General features: G+C 41.1%; 2 protein-coding genes across 9 annotated transcripts in view; one reads left to right on the top strand and one right to left on the bottom strand.

The window, feature by feature from the left end:
• Positions 1 to 18,362, bottom strand: part of TCN1 (transcobalamin 1) — a 317,931-nt gene that overhangs the window by 77,940 nt on the left and 221,629 nt on the right. The window lies entirely within an intron of this gene.
• OOSP1 (oocyte secreted protein 1) overlaps positions 1 to 18,362 on the top strand; it is a 39,241-nt gene that overhangs the window by 16,274 nt on the left and 4,605 nt on the right. The window contains 1 exon segment of the mRNA XM_067039385.1: positions 15,376 to 15,449. Coding sequence (XP_066895486.1) covers positions 15,376 to 15,449 — 74 coding nt within the window.

Raw genomic sequence — 18,362 nt, forward strand, 5'->3', positions numbered from 1 at the left:
TAAAATTTCACATACATTAATATTTCATATCCCTCTTCCTTTTAACTTTTTCCTTCTTAGCACTAAACACATACGATATATTTTACCTCTATTTTGTTTGTTTTTTCTTATTAGGGTAGAAGGTCAAAAAGGGAAGAGATTTTTGTTTTTAAAATTCATGTATTCTTTAGGCATGAAACAATATTTTGCTCATAGTAATCTCTCAGTATATACTGGCTAACTGAATGAATGGTACTGTGGCAGTGCAACTAAAGTACCAAATCACTGATGATTCTATTTCAAGTACAGTCTTGTATAGAATTGACTTCTAGGCTGAAGTCAATTGACAGTGTGGGATGGTCTTGCAGTGCACCTCTTGCAGTGGGCCTCTTCAAATATGCATGTTCTAGAAAATATGTATTTTTGCATCTATCTGTCTATTCATTCATCTCTACACATGTTTTGGTGGGAGGAGGTTTATTTTGGAATCTTGGCTTGTATGCATGACTTCTGCAGCTTTCGGGGGGGTTGGATTGCTCCCTGAATGCCTTTGTTTACTAAAACATTGGTAAGAGCAGTAAAAATAAAAGATCATTAGAAGAAAAGGTGGAAAGGGGAGTTGCACAGTTAGCTGGTCAAGTGTCAGGAACTCTGGCACTGGGAACACAGGCAGGGTTAGGTGGGGGTCTCTTTAGGTGTGTTGCCGATGTTACAGAGTTCAGGAAAGCATGTGAGCTTGAGACTGTGGGTCCCATTCCTATAAATGCACAGCCCAAGCAAGGCAATCAGACTGATGGGTCAGAGGAAGTAAAGCAAACAAAGCAAGGCAAAACTTTTGAATTGGAAGCAGCTTTCCTTACAGGGCAAAAAGATGGTCCCAAGAAGTAATAAGGGGATGCAGACTCAGCTGCCCAGTTTCTTAATACCTGAGCCCTATGTAGGGAAGTTTTCAGAGTCTTGGTCTTGCCCTAGGCAGACTGAGATCAAGGTGCCCTGTACCCTCACCGAGAAACTAAGCTGCTTCTTGTAGAAATGATAGTGGAAAGGACCTGGGCTTGGACCACTATAGCTTCAGAGAGTGGGTTTTCCTGGCTTGAAATCAGGCCAATTCGACATGCAAATTGAAAATATCTATTATTACTAATGTCTGCACAGAAAATATGTGGGGCTTACAAAGGGCAGGGTTGACTAAGCAGTTAAGAACTCATCCAGGTCCGTGACCAGAAGCTCAATGGGCAGTTTGGACTTTGGAAAAAGTCTGTCCTGTATCTGGGGATATTTTCCCCTCTCCACCATGTTATACCAAAGAAAGTGACTGTGTTTGAATCATGACCACAGAGCGTACGATTGAGATTCCTCTGACGGTAACATGGCTTTGAAATTTTAAAAGGTGATACATCTTGACAAAAGTAAACTTTGAAAAGGTATCGGTAGACATGATGAGAATTTTCTGTGCAAGTAGCCACTTGACACAATCTTTGGGACCAAGAATGGGAGAGTTGTTGGTATTGCTTGTATTGGGGGATGTGTCATACTATGACCAAGTGATTGTTGGAGGAACACATGGACAGAGACAAAATCCAACCCTCTGAGCTTGTGTTATAGAATAATTTGGCGGGGGGATCTAAGTACACATCCTGTTCACTCATGCTTCTGAGCTCTCTCTGCTTCTAGTGGATTTCAATTTCTATTCACTCTCTTCCAAGCAAGCTTACTGGCCATCTTCCTGCATGCAACTAGCACCAGTTTTCAACACCTGGGTGCTAAAGAGCTATGGAGAACAATGTTGGTAATAACCTTTCCCCCAGCTCCCACCTTTCTGGTAACTCAGCCCAGCAGCTTAGAATGCTACATGAGAAATCCAATAAATACAGATATCCCGTAAAGTATGTCAAGTTTTATTCATGGACTTGTGGCCACTTTGAAAGTTAAAAACACAAATGGCCTTTCTCAAAGGCATCATGGTTATAATCGATTAGAATCAATTAAAAATATGTAAATATATAAAAATAAAATGCCACATGACATTGTTAAACTGGGTTACTTCTGTGGTGCTGCTGGATGTCCAAGAGCACAGCTTCTACTGTTCACAGAGGAACGGAGGAGTCACGTTCCTCAGAAGGGAGTGATTGTGTGGCCATAAAAAGGTGTTGACTGTAGAAACACAAAGTTGAATACCAAACATCAGCTACTTATTATGAGACTTAAGTTTCAAAAGTACTTCAAATGAACAAGAGGATTCTCTGAGCTCATACCAATGGGAATGGAACCGGTAAGACTGCATAAGGTAAGCTTTAGGGTATGATTTTCTTATGACTCCCAGATATGAACTGTATCCCAGATGGTCTGGGATACTTCAGATTTTAAGAACAGGAGCAACACAGATCCTGTCTCTTAAAGATTATAGGAAGAAGGAAAACGAAATTCAAGGGAGTCTTGTACATGTTTGAAAGTTTGTTTGAACTGGACCCAGTGGAAAAACCCAAATGACTCAGCTCATACGTTTCCTTCAAAGACAGTTTCATATGTTTTCCTTCAACCTTAAGTCAGTCAGTCTCTTCATGAAAGAGAAAAAAATGTTCAAAACTGGCAACCTCTGAACTTATCAACTCTCTCCTTCTATTGCAGTCACTGGTTTCGGACCCCAATATTCAGTTGTGAACCTAGTAAAGTGAAATCTTTACTGTCAAGGAAAAAAAAACATTGGGTGAGTAGAGATTTCTATAAGACTGGCAAGTATAGGGTCTTCCTCATATGAATACCAAGTAAGGTGTGATACAAGTACCAGAGAGAGAATTCAATATAACCCTTCTTTTATATAACTCTACCACTGAATTGTATGCCATTCAGACCCCAGTGGGGATCTGACCTTACCTGTTCTTACTTGCCCCGAATATGTTTTTTGATCATAATATCCCCGACTGGGCACATTAAACGTTGGCGTTTGAAGGCACCCTTACCCAGTGTTCTCTCAAGTGGGCATGGCCACACCTCACGCAGTGTCTGTACTGTATCAAGAACCACTATTGAGCAGGTGGGGATGTGGTTAAGCTACTAATCCTTTCAGTCCCACTAGAGGGCCCATCACATGAGACACAGGAGCTTTGAAAGGAAAAACGGAGAGAATTAAAAAGTAATAAAGAGGCTTAAGATATCATTCCTGAGATTGAACGTTGGGCCCAGGTGTAAATGGGCCTTGCTTTCACAGCTATAACTTTTTGTTTTAAGAATAACATATTAGTACTTCCCTCGTGGCACAGTGGTTAAGAATCCGCCTGCCAATGCAGGGGACACGGGTTCGATCCCTGGTCTGGGAAGATCCCACATGCCGCGGAGCAGCTAAGCCCGTGCGCCGTAACTACTGAGCCTGCGCGTCTGGAGCCCGTGAGCCACAACTACTGAGCCTGCGTGCCACAACTACTGAAGCCCGCGCTCCTGGAGCCTGTGCTCTGCAACAAGAGAAGCCACTGCAATGAGAAGCCTGCGCGCCGCAACTGGAGAAAGCCCGCGCACAGCAATGAAGACCCAAGGCGGCCAAACATTTAAAAATAAATAAATAAATTTTAAAAAGAATAACACATTATCCTTTTCTGTTCAACACCCTCTGCCTCTCACCAAATCCTTCGCTGTGGGCTAATAAATTATGGACCCAGAGACTGTTCTCTGTTAAATTAAGAAAAACCATTTCAGGCTTCCCTGGTGGCACAGTGGTTGAGAGTCCGCCTGCCGATGCAGGGGACACGGGTTCGTGCCCCGGTCCAGGAAGATCCCACATGCCGCGGAGCGGCTGGGCCCGTGAGCCATGGCCGCTGGGCCTGCGCGTCCGGAGCCTGTGCTCCGCAAGGGGAGGGAGAGGCCACAACAGTGAGAGGCCCGCGTACCGGAAAAAAAAAAAAAAAAAAAAAGTGCTTTCCTAATTTCTAAACAATATTGACCATGTGACGTTTGCTTGGTGATTTATCTCTAAAAGTTACACATTGATCTCAGAATCCAGTATCGGTTGAACTGCTCGATGCATGATTTATTGGATTTCTCTTTATCCTAAATGCTAGCAAAAGACATAGGCTATCCAGTGGGCTTACTTTTTCATTTACTACATGTAAAATCTGGAAGAGAAACAATGTGAGAATTATAAAAGAATAAATGTTTGCCGCTATCATTGAAAAGTAAAAAGTAAAATAAAAAAGAAATCAAACATAGAGATTTGTATAAAAAAATGATTCTCTTCACAGTATGACCAGCCTTTTTCGACCTCTCTCCAAGTTACCCTTCCTCCCAGGCACTGCCAAAATGGCCAGAGTCAAAGTGCAGAGCACTCAGAATTTTCACCTGAGCAAGAACGGCTGTGGCAGCTACTTAAGCCCCCTCATTTGGTGAAGGAGCAGAGGCCCTCGTCCCTATTAGGGTTCTCAAATCAGGTACTAAGTTCCCCAATACCTGGTGCCCTTGGAAAACTTGAACTCTTTGAAAATAGACCCCATGTTTTAACTTTTTGCCCATGGCTCTGTGCCACACAGGAACAGATGTACAATGCATATGGAGAGAATGAGTGACTCTTTCAGGGTCACAGAACTAATAAAGAGCTGGGACTGAAAATCAGGCTTGGTTCATTGCTTTGGGGACTCCATTCCATTACCTTGGGAGATCTGATTGCTATACCTGGTCTAGACTTCTCTCCTGAGTTTTACAGCCATCTTTCCAATTAGCTACTAGATACCCAGTGGATATTTGAAATATTCCTCTCAAAGGGTACATGTCCAACACAGAAATCCAGATTTTTGGGAGGTCCTTCTTTTGGCCACACCATGCAGCTTGTGGGATCTTAATTCCCCGACCAGGGATCGAACTCGGGCCCTCGGCAGTGAAAGTGTAAAGTCCTAACCACTGGACCACCAGGGAATTCCCACAGAAATCCAGATTTTTACCCCACTCCCTATTTGTTTTCTCTCCATCTCAGTCAATAGCACCACAGCACATCCAGCTGCCAAGCCAAGAGACCCTAGGACTTATTGCCAATTCCTTCTTTTCCTTTATACCTGCATCCAGTCTACCACGGAATCCTCCCACTTGTACCTTCAAAGCTGACCTCGCATCTAGCCCCTTCTCCATGAGCAATGTCCTGGCCCAAACTACCCCTGTATCTCTCCTGGACCACCTCTGTAGCCTTGCAAAGGAGCGCCCTGCTGCCATTTTTTTTCTCCTTCTAGAGCAGCTACAAACATGAAATCAGATAAAAACTACTTCACCAGCTTGCACACAGCTCTCTACTTGCTTCCCATTGCAATCAGTATAAATCTGAAATCCTAACAGCCTGTATACCACACTCAATGCCCTGGTCCCTGAATCTCTCTCCAACTAACCTTCATTGATTCACTAAACTCCAGCCTAGTGGGTCTCAACCTATCAGACCCAAATGCTCTAAATCTACAATAATCAACTTTAATGACTCTTTTTTTTTTTTTGCGGTACACGGGCCTCTCACTGTTGTGGCCTCTCCCGTTGCGGAGCACAGGCTCCGGACGCGCAGGCTCAGCGGCCACGGCTCACGGGCCCAGCCGCTCCGCGGCATGTGGGATCCTCCCGGACCGGGGTGCGAACCCGTGTCACCCGCATCGGCAGGCGGACTCTCAACCACTGCGCCACCAGGGAAGCCCTTAATGACTCTTTTATTATCCCTAAATAAAATTCATAGATAACCTATCTACACGTATTTCTTTAAAAGCCACAAGAATCTACTAATTGTAATATAAAAGAAATAAAAGGAAAGCAATGGTAATACAGTATGTATATCAATAGGAAGACCTACAGAAGCACTCTGACACTTATATCAGGAGTCATCATGTGTGAGCCTGCTGCTACTACAGACAGACACAGAGATTTCAAGTACCACAAAGTTCAGGAGTGAGATTTTTCCAGAATGATGAACAACTCAGCAAAGTTCTAAGCAAAACGATGTGCAATTTCCCCTTGGTTTATATGTATAACCTTATAAAAGATCCTGTTTATATGTAAGTGAAGGGTAAGTTCTAGGTTCAGGTAATCATAAACAGGTTTGCACCTACGTGAAAGAATGGGGAAATATTTGAAATTCATATGGGACATGGGACAATTCTTTGCTGTATAGGATTGTTCCTTGACTTGCAGGCTGTATAGCATGTTTTCTTTCCCTTCGATCTTGTTCAGAACAAAGCTGCATACATTTCCAAAACTCTCCAGGGAGCAAAACCCTCTTGTTTTAATAACCACTTCAATATCTCTGTGGTTCATTGAGGCAGCCGCTTTCTTTCCAATTCCTATACAAGGACTGCTTTTCCTCTGGAGTTTTGCCTTGATGACTCTTTTCATATTTTAGTTCAATGTCAGCTTCTCAGAAGACCTTACATTGAGTATCCTATTCAAGTGGCTTTACTTTCTTTTCCATAGTTACTCCTAGCTCACATCATCCTATTTGTTTCTAGTACCATTCTTATCATAATCTGGACTTTGAGTCAGTTATCTACTTATTTACAGTCTTTCTCCCCAGCTACATTGCAGGATCCATGAAGACAGAAGCTGTTTACTGTATGTTATTACTGCCAGCAAGAGTCAGGCATACGGTAGGTAAATAGAAAAGAAAAATTTAAATGGAAATTAGCATTGAACATTCTGATACCATCTGTTCTGAATGTCGGGAGGACAAAAACAGAAGTATAATATGGACCTTGTTGTTGGAAAAGGAGGAAAGATCTTGCTCAGATTCTAGACCCTTGTGAGGGAACTGAAGTATCACGGCATTACTATAGTAACAGAAGTAGCCCAAATAAAGCTGCCTGAGCCTGAGTTCAGTAGGGCACGTGCCAGTATTGAGGGTGAAGATAGGATACGGAATTACACCAAAGTCACTCATTGTTGGCTCTAAAGCTTAAGGGACACTTGACAATAAGCCCTAACAGCCTCATAGGCCTCTTTGCCTATTAGGTATACCCTAATACTTTGGCAAAAAAACCCTCGCTTTTTCAATTTCCATTGTTTAAAACTTTCAGAGTGATTCATATTTACAGAGCACCTGCATGTTCATTCATTCTTTGATCTGTCACATTTCTATTATTATTTTAAGTTTTAACTTCTTTAATATTCCTTGGAAATTGCATATGCATTCCCTGTATTTGACAGACAAGGAAAACTGGGACTCAAGGGCTTCGGGTGGCCACTTTTATAATCCGGTTGGGGATGACCTCGGCAGTCTAGTACCGTCAGACCAGGGTGTCAGACAACTCGTTTACCAGCCATTACTTGTTCCGGATTGATTCCACCTCCCATAATCTTTCAGCCACCTGAAGCAGTTTTGTGAATAATGGTGGCAGTCTGTGGGAGGGCTTCAGACAAGACTTAGTAAAGGACAATACAAGGTGGTTGAGACCTTAAGTCAACCTGAAGGCAACAGACCATCAGCATACTCTTCTCGCATCCATTACCGCTACCCTGGTCTCCTAATTGGAGTTTCCGGTGTGAGTAGCAAGAAGACCAAAGTCCTTACCATGAGCTGCAATGCCCTGCCCAATGTGGCGCCTACCTTGAAGCAAGCCGGGCCTTGGTGCTTGGGATATGGAGCCTGAAGGCGGGGCCAGATGGGATGGCGGGCAGAATCTGTGCTGCTCATTGAGAGGTGCCAGCACAAAGGGGGGTGTCCCTTGGATTTCCTTTTCTACCTGCCTCACCTCTGAGTCCTCATGTCTCCACCACAAACCACATAGTCCATCGCTAGCTTTCACACAACTATATTTTTAAACATCAGCCCTCTGATAACCACTGTGCGAGCCTATTACTCTGAGTATCAGAAAGGCTTGCTTTTGGAGAATTGCCCTGTGCAGAGGGCAGTCATTCTGCTTACCCCCGTTCCCCCACCATCTCCTGCCCTTTTAGTCTCCTCTACTTGTTTTTCAACCTTCCGTATTCCATTCGCAATGGTCATATTTCAGCAGCCTGGGCACAGATCGCCACCTCTGAAATAAAGACACTTGGCACAACTTTTTTTTTTTTTTTTAACTTAAGGCAAAAAGCAGAGTGTTTTCTGCTCTCCAGAGCCCATATCTTCCCCTAAAGACAATGTCATGCTACCTCAAAGATGTCCTCCTAGACTACATTAATTCTACCTGTTACATGCATTCATAATCCATCTTACTTTTCCTTCTGAGCATTCAGAATGGTTTACATACCTGCAAGATTTCTAAATTAACATTTGCCTTCTCTGAGATGACATAGTCTCCGTGCTCTACACGACCTGAATATATTGGGAAGTGCTCTCCATCAGACTCTCTCCAGGTGCCGGAGTGAGACTGGGCAATGCCAGCGGGGAAACAAGCTGTCTGAAAGTCCCTCTTTGGGGAGCGATCAGACACGTGGGATCGGAGGGTCGATTGAGGTCAGTCTTTATGGAGTTTGAAGACTAGTTTCTGCTTCCCCCTGGTGGCTGCAGGGAAGCAGTGGAGTTTTTAAGAAGGGATTTAGTCAGAGCTGTATCTTTTTTTTTTTTTTTTTTTTGCGGTACGCGGACCTCTCACTGTTGTGGCCCCTCCCCCTGCGGAGCACAGGCTCCGGACGCGCAGGCTCAGCGGCCATGGCTCACGGGCCCAGCCGCTCCGCGGCATGTGGGATCTTCCCGGACCGGGGCACGAACCGGAATCCCCTGCATTGGCAGGCGGACTCTCAACCACTGCGCCACCAGGGAAGCCCCAGAGCTGTATCTTAAGAAAATTTATGCAATGATGTTCTGGAGGGAAAGAGAGGCAATTACATAAGTGAGGCCAGTTAAGGATGTGTGATTAAGTAATTCAGGTGCGTAGTGGTGAAAGAACAGAGGTGCTGGCAATGGGAAGAGAAAGTCACGTGCAAGAGCATTTGGTCCAAGGATGACTCGGTGGAAGGTTCCGTAGTGACAAGCGGGAAGAAGTGGGAGGAGAAGAGGAGAGACTAATTCCAAGCAGCTTCGGAGAACAGCAACTCGCGTGCAACACCCCTTCACTCATTCAGCAGTATCCACTGGCTATGAGAGTTGAGGAGTTCTTCGCTTTTAGGAGGGGACGATTGATTCCAAGCAACCAGAGGCTCATAACTCAAAGCACCATCAGCTGGGGTTCACTCATACCTGGCTCTTGCCCAGAACATGTCCAAATCAAGGAAACAAGCATAAGCAGCAGTCCTCCTAACTCCACAGAGGATTTCATGATGCTGGATCCTGGGCTCTGAGCTCCTCAGGCAACAGGAAGTTGAGAGCAGCTGGGAAATCCAAAGTGTTTCTATACCCGATGCTGCACTCAGGCATATTCGATTAACCCAGTTCAGAGAAGAAAGAGAAAGCCTTTAAACATACCGTCACAGCTCCAGCTCCTGAAGTCTGAGCCTTCCTCGATCGCTTAGCTATTGAAAACCATGGTGTCGTATAAAGTGAACACAGCATATGGGGCGCCCATAGTACTGTCTTTTCTAAGACCTTTTAAGTGCTCGGAGAGACGGTATTCAGAAGCCAATTTTTGATACTATATGGGGTGATATAGGGTTGTCACAAGGCTCTGACCCGGTGATGTATTTCATCACTCACATGTGGAGCCATTTTCCCCCAGTTTGTTTATTTATTTATTTTTACGAATTTCCTTGGGGTGCTATGGGGTCTGCATCAGTAGCCACAGAACTTGCGCAATATTATCACCTTGGGAAAGAGAAGGCAACAGGGTCAAAAGGTCCAACCTTGACTGTTCCAACATTTTGTAAAAAGTCAACTAGACAGAGTCCCATTCTCTTCAGCAATGTTTTAAAAATTAATTTTTTGTTGGGGTATTTACAATGTTGCGTTAGTTTCTACTGTGCAGAAAAATGAATCATCCATACATATACATATATCCCCTCCCTTTTGGACTTCCTTCTCATTCAGGTCACCACAGTGCATTCAGTAGAGTTCCCTGGGCTATAGAGTATGTTCTCATTAGTTATCTATTTTATACATGGTATCAGTAGTGTATATGTATCAATCCCAATCTCCCAATTCCTCCCACCCCTCCCTTCCCCCTTGGTATCCATACATTTGTTCTCCATGTCTGCATCTCTATTTCTGCTTTGCAAATAGGATCATCTATACCATTTTTCTAGATTCCACATATATGTGTTAATATATGATATCTGTTTTTCTCTTTCTGACTTACTTCACTCTATATGATGGTCTCTGCACAGCAAAGGAAACCATAAGCAAGACGAAAGACAACGCTCAGAATGGGAGAAAATATTTGCAAACAAAGCAACTGACAAAGGATTAATCTCCAAAATATACAAGCAGCTCATGCAGCTCAACATCAAGAAAACAAACAACCCAATCAAAAAAATGGCGGAAGACCTAAATAGACATTTCTCCAAAGAAGACAAACAGGTGGCCAACAAACACATGTAAAGATGCTCAACATCACTAGTTATTAGAGAAATGCAAATCAAAACTACAGTGAGGTATCACCTCACACCAGTCAGAACGGCCATTATCAAAAAATCTACAAACAATAAATGCTGGAGAGGATGTGGAGAAAAGGGAACCCTCCTCCACTGTTGGTGGGAGTGTAAATTGATACAGCTACTATGGAAAACATCATGGGGAGGTTCCTTTAAAAATTAAAAATAGAACTACCATATGACCCAGCAATCCCACTACTGGGCATATACCCTGAGAAAAACATAATTCAAAAAGAGACATGCACCCCAGTGTTCATAGCAGCACTATTTACAATAGCCAGGACGTGGAAGCAACCTAAATGTCCATCAACAGAGGAATGGACAAAGAAGACGTGGTACATATATACAATGGAATATTACTCAGCCATAAAAAGGAATGAAATTAGGTCATTTGTAGAGATGTGGATGGACCATTCTCTTCAGCAATTTCTTTTTTTTTTTTTTTTTTCCTGTGGTACACAGGCCTCTCACTGCTGTGGCCTCTCCCGTTGTGGAGCACAGGCTCCGGACGCGCAGGCTCAGCGGCCATGGCTCACGGGCCCAGCCGCTCTGCGGCATGTGGGATCTTCCCAGACCAGGGCACGAACCCGTGTCCTCTGCGTCAGCAGGCGGACTCTCCACCACTGCGCCACCAGGGAAGCCCTCTTCAGCGATTTCTTAATGTCCTCCTCAGAGGTCAGATTGTCTAACCCTTTGTTCTCTTTTTATTTTCTAATCAGGCTTTACATATTCCCAGAGAGACACAGTGGTGTATTAGCACTGATGGATGCTCCTAGGTGAGCAATGCACATCTCCTGGAGAGTCTATTTAATGGGAAGGTTTTCAAAGTGCCTACGATCTATGAGCTTAGGTTTTCTTCAAGTTGGTTCCTATGAAAATATTGATTAATTTCTCCAGTAGTGTTGCTCTTTCTGCACTGGGATTTATACAAGCATAAGACTATGCTATCATGTGGTGCAATGTAGTCAAAAAGAAAGGAGGGATATGGCAAAATTTCCTGGAGGATCTGTTCTAAGATGTACTTAGAATAGCCATTAGGCTTTTTTTTTTGACCTAGAGATGTTGTAAAAAAAATTACTGAGCCATGGGCTTCCCTGGTGGCGCAGTGGTTGAGAATCCGCCTGCGGATGCAGGAGACACGGGTTCGTGCCCTGGTCCGGGAAGATCCCACATGCCGCGGAGCAACTAAGCCCGTGAGCCATGGCCGCGGAGCCTGTGCGTCCGGAGCCTGTGCTCCGCAACGGGAGAGGCCACAACAGTGAGAGGCCCGCATACCGCAAAAAAAAAAAAAAAAAAAAAAAAAAAAAAAAAAAAATTACTGAGCCATTAATAGAACTATATGAATGTTTGGGACTCTCAGCTGTAATTAACTTGTAAATTTTCCAAAGAAAATAATTATTTTTATATAAAAAAGGCAATCTTGCAAAATAGCAATGGGAACTCTAAACCCAAGGCAAGCAGGAGAGGATGTAGATGCACATAGAAGTATCCCTTTCAGAGGCACAGTATCTAAACTGTCTTAAAGGGAATGTTGGCTGATCCTGGTCCAGGGTTTATTGAGAATGAGATGAAGGTGTTCTGTTTTCCTTACTTGGGGAGACAGGACTGTAGGTGGGACCACTGGACACTTCAGCCTAGTGAGAGATTTTTTTCTCATTTTTTCCTGCATGCATGTAAGTGTTAATGAGACACAGCTGAAGTATTTTAGTGTTATTAGCCACTTAACTGAGAGTTAAAGTGAATCAGGTATCTGGGGATCACACTGGATAAAAACAAATGACAATGAATTACAAATGACAAAGGATAGTGGTTTACTAGTCCTGTACTAGTAACTAGTACTACTAGTTACTAGTGTAGTACTAGTACTACACTCTGGTCCATGTAAAACGCCCAATGTATACTTAGCCTGCTTGTATTATTTTATTAACTGGATGTGGATGAATCTGTTCTAATCATGGCTCATAGTCCAGAAGCAATAAGTAAAATGTGACCAAATACAATTTGAAAAAAGTTAAACAAACCTCAAGGGCAAAAATATCACAAGTAACGTCAAAAGACAACTGACTGCCTGGGAGGAAAATATTTGCATCTTACGTCAAAGATAAAAGCATAATCTCCCTAAAATATAAAGAGCTCTATAACATAATAAAAAAGAAAAAAATAATCAGAAAAATGGGCAATGAAAAAGATACATAAATGTTCTTAAATTTATGAGATCTTTAACTTTACTACAAGGATACAACATCACCTATGATTTTTTCTTGCCAAAAAGGTTTAACTTGATTCTAATTATCAGGAAATAACTAGACAGATTCTGAATGTGGGTCTTAAGTTAACTAGGCATAACTCTTCTAAAAAGACATCTTTATAAAAAACAAAATAATTCAGGAGGCACAACTAATAAGATGAAAAACAGCAATAAAAATGAGCAAAATGTTTGAACAGACAATTTTTCAAAAGAGATATACAGATGGCAAAGAAGCACATGAAAAGTTGTGCAACATCATTAATTATTAGGAAAATGCAAATTTAAACCACAATGGGAGACCACTACATACCTACTAGAGTGGCAAAAATTAGAATGGCCCATACCACCAAGTGCTGGTAAGGATATGGAACAAGTAGAAATCTCCTAAATTTCTGGTGAGACACAATCATTTTGGAAAACAAACCAGTAATTTCTTTAAAAACTAAGCATATACTTGTCATACAACCCAGTAATCCCACCCAAGAGAAATGAAAATGTATGTCTATGCAAGGATCGATGCACAAATGTTTATAGCTTTATTCATAATAACCTCAAACTGGAAACAGCTTAAATGTCTACCAACTCATAAATGATTAAACTACTGGTAGAGCCACACAATGAAATACTACTCAACTACAATGAGAAACTACTGTTACCCCTAACAGTTCAAAATGAATAAATCTCAAAAGCATTATGCTAAATGAAAGAAACAAGACTCAAAAGAGTATGAACTGTATGATTTAAATGACATTTTGGAGAGGACAAAATTATAGGGACAAAAAACAGATACGTGGTTGGCTGGGGCTAGGGATGGGAGATCAGCTGACTGCAAAGAGAGGCATATGGGAACATTTTGTGTGATGGAAATGTTCTGTATCTTGATTGTTGTGGTGTTGACATGACTGCATACATTTGTCAAGACTCGTGGAACTGTACACTTTTTAAAGAGTGAATTTCATTGTTTGTAAATTTTGCTTCATTAAAAAAAAAAAATAAGTATTTAAACTGAAAAAGAAAGCTATGGGCCAGACTTTAGTACATTATAAAAGATTAAAGGGATATAACAACCAAAAACAATGCATTAATTTTTATTGTATTCAGAATATAATAAGTAGTAATAAATAGCTATAAAAAGCCACACTGAGGACAATTGGAAAAACCTTAAATTTGGCCTGTATATTACATGATCACCCTAATAAGTCTGGAGGTTTCTAGAACCTCAAATGCAGTAGGTAAGGAGGAGAAGGTCTTGTTTCACCTTACTGCTATTTCCTATGTTGCCTCTGGTTTAACCATTCCACTCCCAAAATTGAAATATATTCTCATTCACTGACATATATATTAATGTACTTAATTTTTTAAAGTACTTAAAATGTAGTTTAAAATTTTTAAATACTTAAAATAGAAAAAGGAGACATTTTTTCCAGCATATAGAAAGCACTTGGGGGGTTACTGTAAATTTAAAAAAAAAATAGAGAAATGGTCATGAAAGCCTGAAGATAGAGGCTCAAGAGTAGAAGTAAGAAAAGTTATATAGAGATATAGGCAACCACATTTTCAATGCCTCCATCCTCACCCAGAAGTTACTGCTCTCCTAGAGATTTAATCAGGTACTTTTAAGACTTAAGCCAAATATTCCTTTACCAGTTTGCTAACAATTTGCTAACAATAGTTTTGCAGATTGGCAGATATGAAAATTGGAGACAGTGATGTACCTACCTGTGCACAAGCCTTGGCCTTCATTTGTACTGGCCTTTAGCACTGCTGATCTGGATGGCAATATCTATGAAATGATGTTTTAATGTGCTTTTTATTCTAATGTACATAAAATTTCACAAGCATAATTATTAAAATTAGTAGATATTTGTATCTACACTCAAGTGAAACATAAGTATTTTGTAAACTCTTAAATAGAAAAAAATGTTAATGAATTATATATTTTTCTTTTTTACTGCTCTCCCGTCCACCCCCAATCTGTTATAAGGTACCAGGTTTGCCAAGTTCTGGAGATGCAAAAATACAGGGGGATGGTCCCTGCTCTTGAAGATCTCATCATATAGTTGCCTTTACTTTTGGAACAGACTATGAACGTAGCGATAAAGTCAACATAATACAAAGGACAGTTAAATGCATTTATCTAATTTCTAATTCCTGTAAATTTCTGCTTTCCATGTTCTATTAAAACAGCACAAAATCACTGAACTTAAGGAACTGGTGTTCTAGAGAGAAAAAAAGCAGAATGCATTTGAAATAAATATTCATTCAGGCTCCTTTTCTCAGTGAGATTTTGAATTTCTCATCTTCATTTGCATCTTCTCTTTTGAAGAAAGGAATTTGAATGCCATAAAAATATCTTCAGGCCTTGCTAAAAATTATTTACAAACCAGCCTCACTGATAATACCCAAGAGTTTGTTAGAAATGCAGAATTTCAGCTCTACCTGCAGACCTTCTAAATCAGAATACACATTGTAACACGATCCCCAGGTGATGTGTTCGCTCTTTAAAATATGAGAAGTACTAATGATGGCCATCAACTCAGCATGTAAATACTCTGAAGGCAAAACCTTTAGAGCAGTGATTGTCAAAGTACGGGGCCTCTGGACAGTTAGTATCAACATCATCTGGGAACTTGTTAGAAATGCAAATTCTCAAGTGCCACTCAATTTTACCAAATCAGTAAAGTGGGGCTCAGATTAAGAGGGCTCTTTCTCCTTTTCTCTTTGACATGGACTTGTGCTGGGGATTGGTGAGGTATATCATATGATTTGGACAACAGGAGTTTCTTAAGTGTTGAAAGATGGGACTTTCAATGTGACATTTGGATTATTCATGATTTTGGTCTCGCTGAATCCTAGAAATAGCTGAGGATACATAACAGAGGTTTCTTTAAAATGCTTGATCTTGGGATGCTTGAATACTAGTTCTGAGACAGGAGAGTGTGCCCAAATTTGAGAGTTTATTTCTTCTCTCAGCTCCCTTTCTCTTCCGACCCCTTTCAGACCATGTCAGAGCTTTGGGGCTCAAATACTTGAAGTGGGTTGAATTTATGGAGTATGGGGTGGCCTGGAACATAAGGAGACTTCCATGGATGGTGACAGGACCTCAGGACTCTGTGGAGTGTGACATGCAGGAAGGAAACCTTATCAAGGGCTCTGTTGTCCTTTACATTATTCTTCATATATCTATTGTGTTTGAGAGACGAATTCAGCCTTTGCTATGTGGGGTGACCAACAGTCTGGGTTTTCCTGATGCTTTCCCTGTTTTAGCACTAAAGTCTCCTGTCCTGAGCAAACTTAGATGGTTGGTCATCCTATGTACAAACTTCAGTTGTTAGTTTCTGATGTTGAAATTTCAGAGTTGCAATAAGAGTTTATGTGTTCTTATCAAGTTACCTATTCCAGAAGGTCACCCAGATCTGCTGCGAGAGTACTTGTAAGGATCTTAGTGTAGTCATTATGCTTTTCCTTCTTTCCTTTAATTAGGAAATATTTAAAACAGATAAGCATAAACATCACATAAATATTCATTGACCTACTCTCCAGCTTTATTAAATCCACAATAATTGGATATATTTGCTTAAACTTTAATTTCTGGTAGAAGTCAAATTTCAGGTAGAGTTGAAGTCCCCATGGCCGTTCCTGTTTCTCTTATCTTCCCTTCTTGCCCAGATGTGAGTTTGGTAATTATTCATTTCTCTGTGCATTTTATAATTTTATGTTACATTGATGGATCCATAAACATGTTTTGCAGGCATTCAAACTTTAATTTCTGTTTTATTCTACAACTTTTGTTGTTGTGTTCAACACTATTTACAAATTTATATGTGTGGCTTTGGATTATTTTAACTATTCTACGGTATTCTATTGAGTGAATCCATCATAAATTGTTTCTATTGTCCTGTTGATAGGTAGAATTTTTCCATATTTGGCTGTTACACGTAGTGTTTGTACTTGAGTGTTTTTTGCACACCCAGCAATGGGATCACGAAGCCATAGGTGTACGGGTCTGAAAACTGACTCACTTGCTCCGTTGTTCTCTAACATGGTGTGACAGTTCAGTCTTCCTAAAAGAATGAAAGCTGTTCTCATTTTCACCAACACTTGGTGCTTGCAGATGTCTCACTTTTTGACAATCTGAGGGTGGGATAAGAATAACTCAAGCTTACTTATTTTTACTAAACTTTTTTATTTTTAGATAATTGTAGATTCATGCAGTTGTGTAATACATGATAGCTGTATAAGACATAATACAGAGAGAACAAGCATACCATTCCCTCAGTTCCATCCAACGGTAACATCTTGCAAAACTAGAGTACGATATTACATCAGAATATTGACATCAATACAGCCAAGTCACAGAACATTTCTATCACAACAAAGACCCCCCCCCCATGTTGCCCTTTGACAGCCACTTCTACTCCTCTCCTGAATTTCTCATGCCACCCCTCCCCTCCCACCTCAGTCCTTTTATCTCTGGCAACCATGCATCTATTCTCCATTTCTATAATCTTGTCATTATAGAAATGGAGTCATACAGTATGTTAGTTTTGGGGACTGGCTTTTCCCACTCAGCATAATTCCCTGGAGATTCATCCATATTGTTGTATCAGTCATTCATTCTTTTTTGTTGCTGAGGAGTTGTCCATGGCATGAATATGCCATAGTTTGTTTAACCATCCGCCCATTGAAAAACATCTGGGATGCTTCTAGTTTTTTGTTATTACAAACAAAGCTCTTATAAACATTTGTATATATTTTATGTAAATACACATTTTCATTTCCCTGGGATAAATGTCAGAGGTCAATTTCTGGGTCATATGGTAGTTGTATGTTTAGTTTTTAAAGAAATGGAGAAACTATTTTCCAGGGTAGTAATATTTTACATTGCCACCAGAAATGTGTGAATAGTCCAGTTTCTCCACAGCCCTTTCAACATTTGATGTCGTCGTATTTTATTTTTGCCACTCTGATAGTTATGCAATAATATCTACTTGTGATTTTAATTTCCATTTCCATAATGGCTAATGATGTTGAACATCTTTTCATGTGCTTATTTGCAATCTGTGTATCCTCTTGTGAAAAGATTGCAGGTTTATATAGTTTCCATTTGGCTAGTGAGTATTCAGTATCCTCTGAGGCTCCTTTTAGTATCCTAAGAGCAACTAAGAAGATTTATCTTCAGTGAAGACTGCATAAATAGCCAACTTGACTCTTTTTTTTAAAAAATAAATTTATTTATTTATTTGGCTGCATTGCATCTTCCTTATTGCGCACGGGCTTTCTCTAGTTGTGGCGAGCGGGGGCTACTCTTCATTGCAGTGCATGTGCTTCTCATTGTGGTGGCTTCTCTTGTAGCGGAGCACAGGCTCTAGGCTCCCAGGCTTCAGGAGTTGTAGCACACAGGCTCAGTAGTTGTGGCACACAGGCTTAGTTGCTCCACGGCATGTGGGAGCTTCCCGGACCAGAGCTCGAACCCGTGTCCCCTGCATTGGGAGGTGGATTCTTAACCACTGTGCTACCAGGGAAGTCCAAACTCTTTTTTTCTTCTTTTTTTTTCAGTGGCACTGATCTCTTCATGTAGTCACTCAATCACTGGTTGCTCTGGTAAATCTTGCTCTTATTCCATGAGGACCAATATTTCTTTATTACGCTTATATGACTGGAT

This window comes from Kogia breviceps, chromosome 7, assembly GCF_026419965.1.
Source record: "Kogia breviceps isolate mKogBre1 chromosome 7, mKogBre1 haplotype 1, whole genome shotgun sequence".
NCBI lineage: Eukaryota > Metazoa > Chordata > Mammalia > Artiodactyla > Physeteridae > Kogia > Kogia breviceps.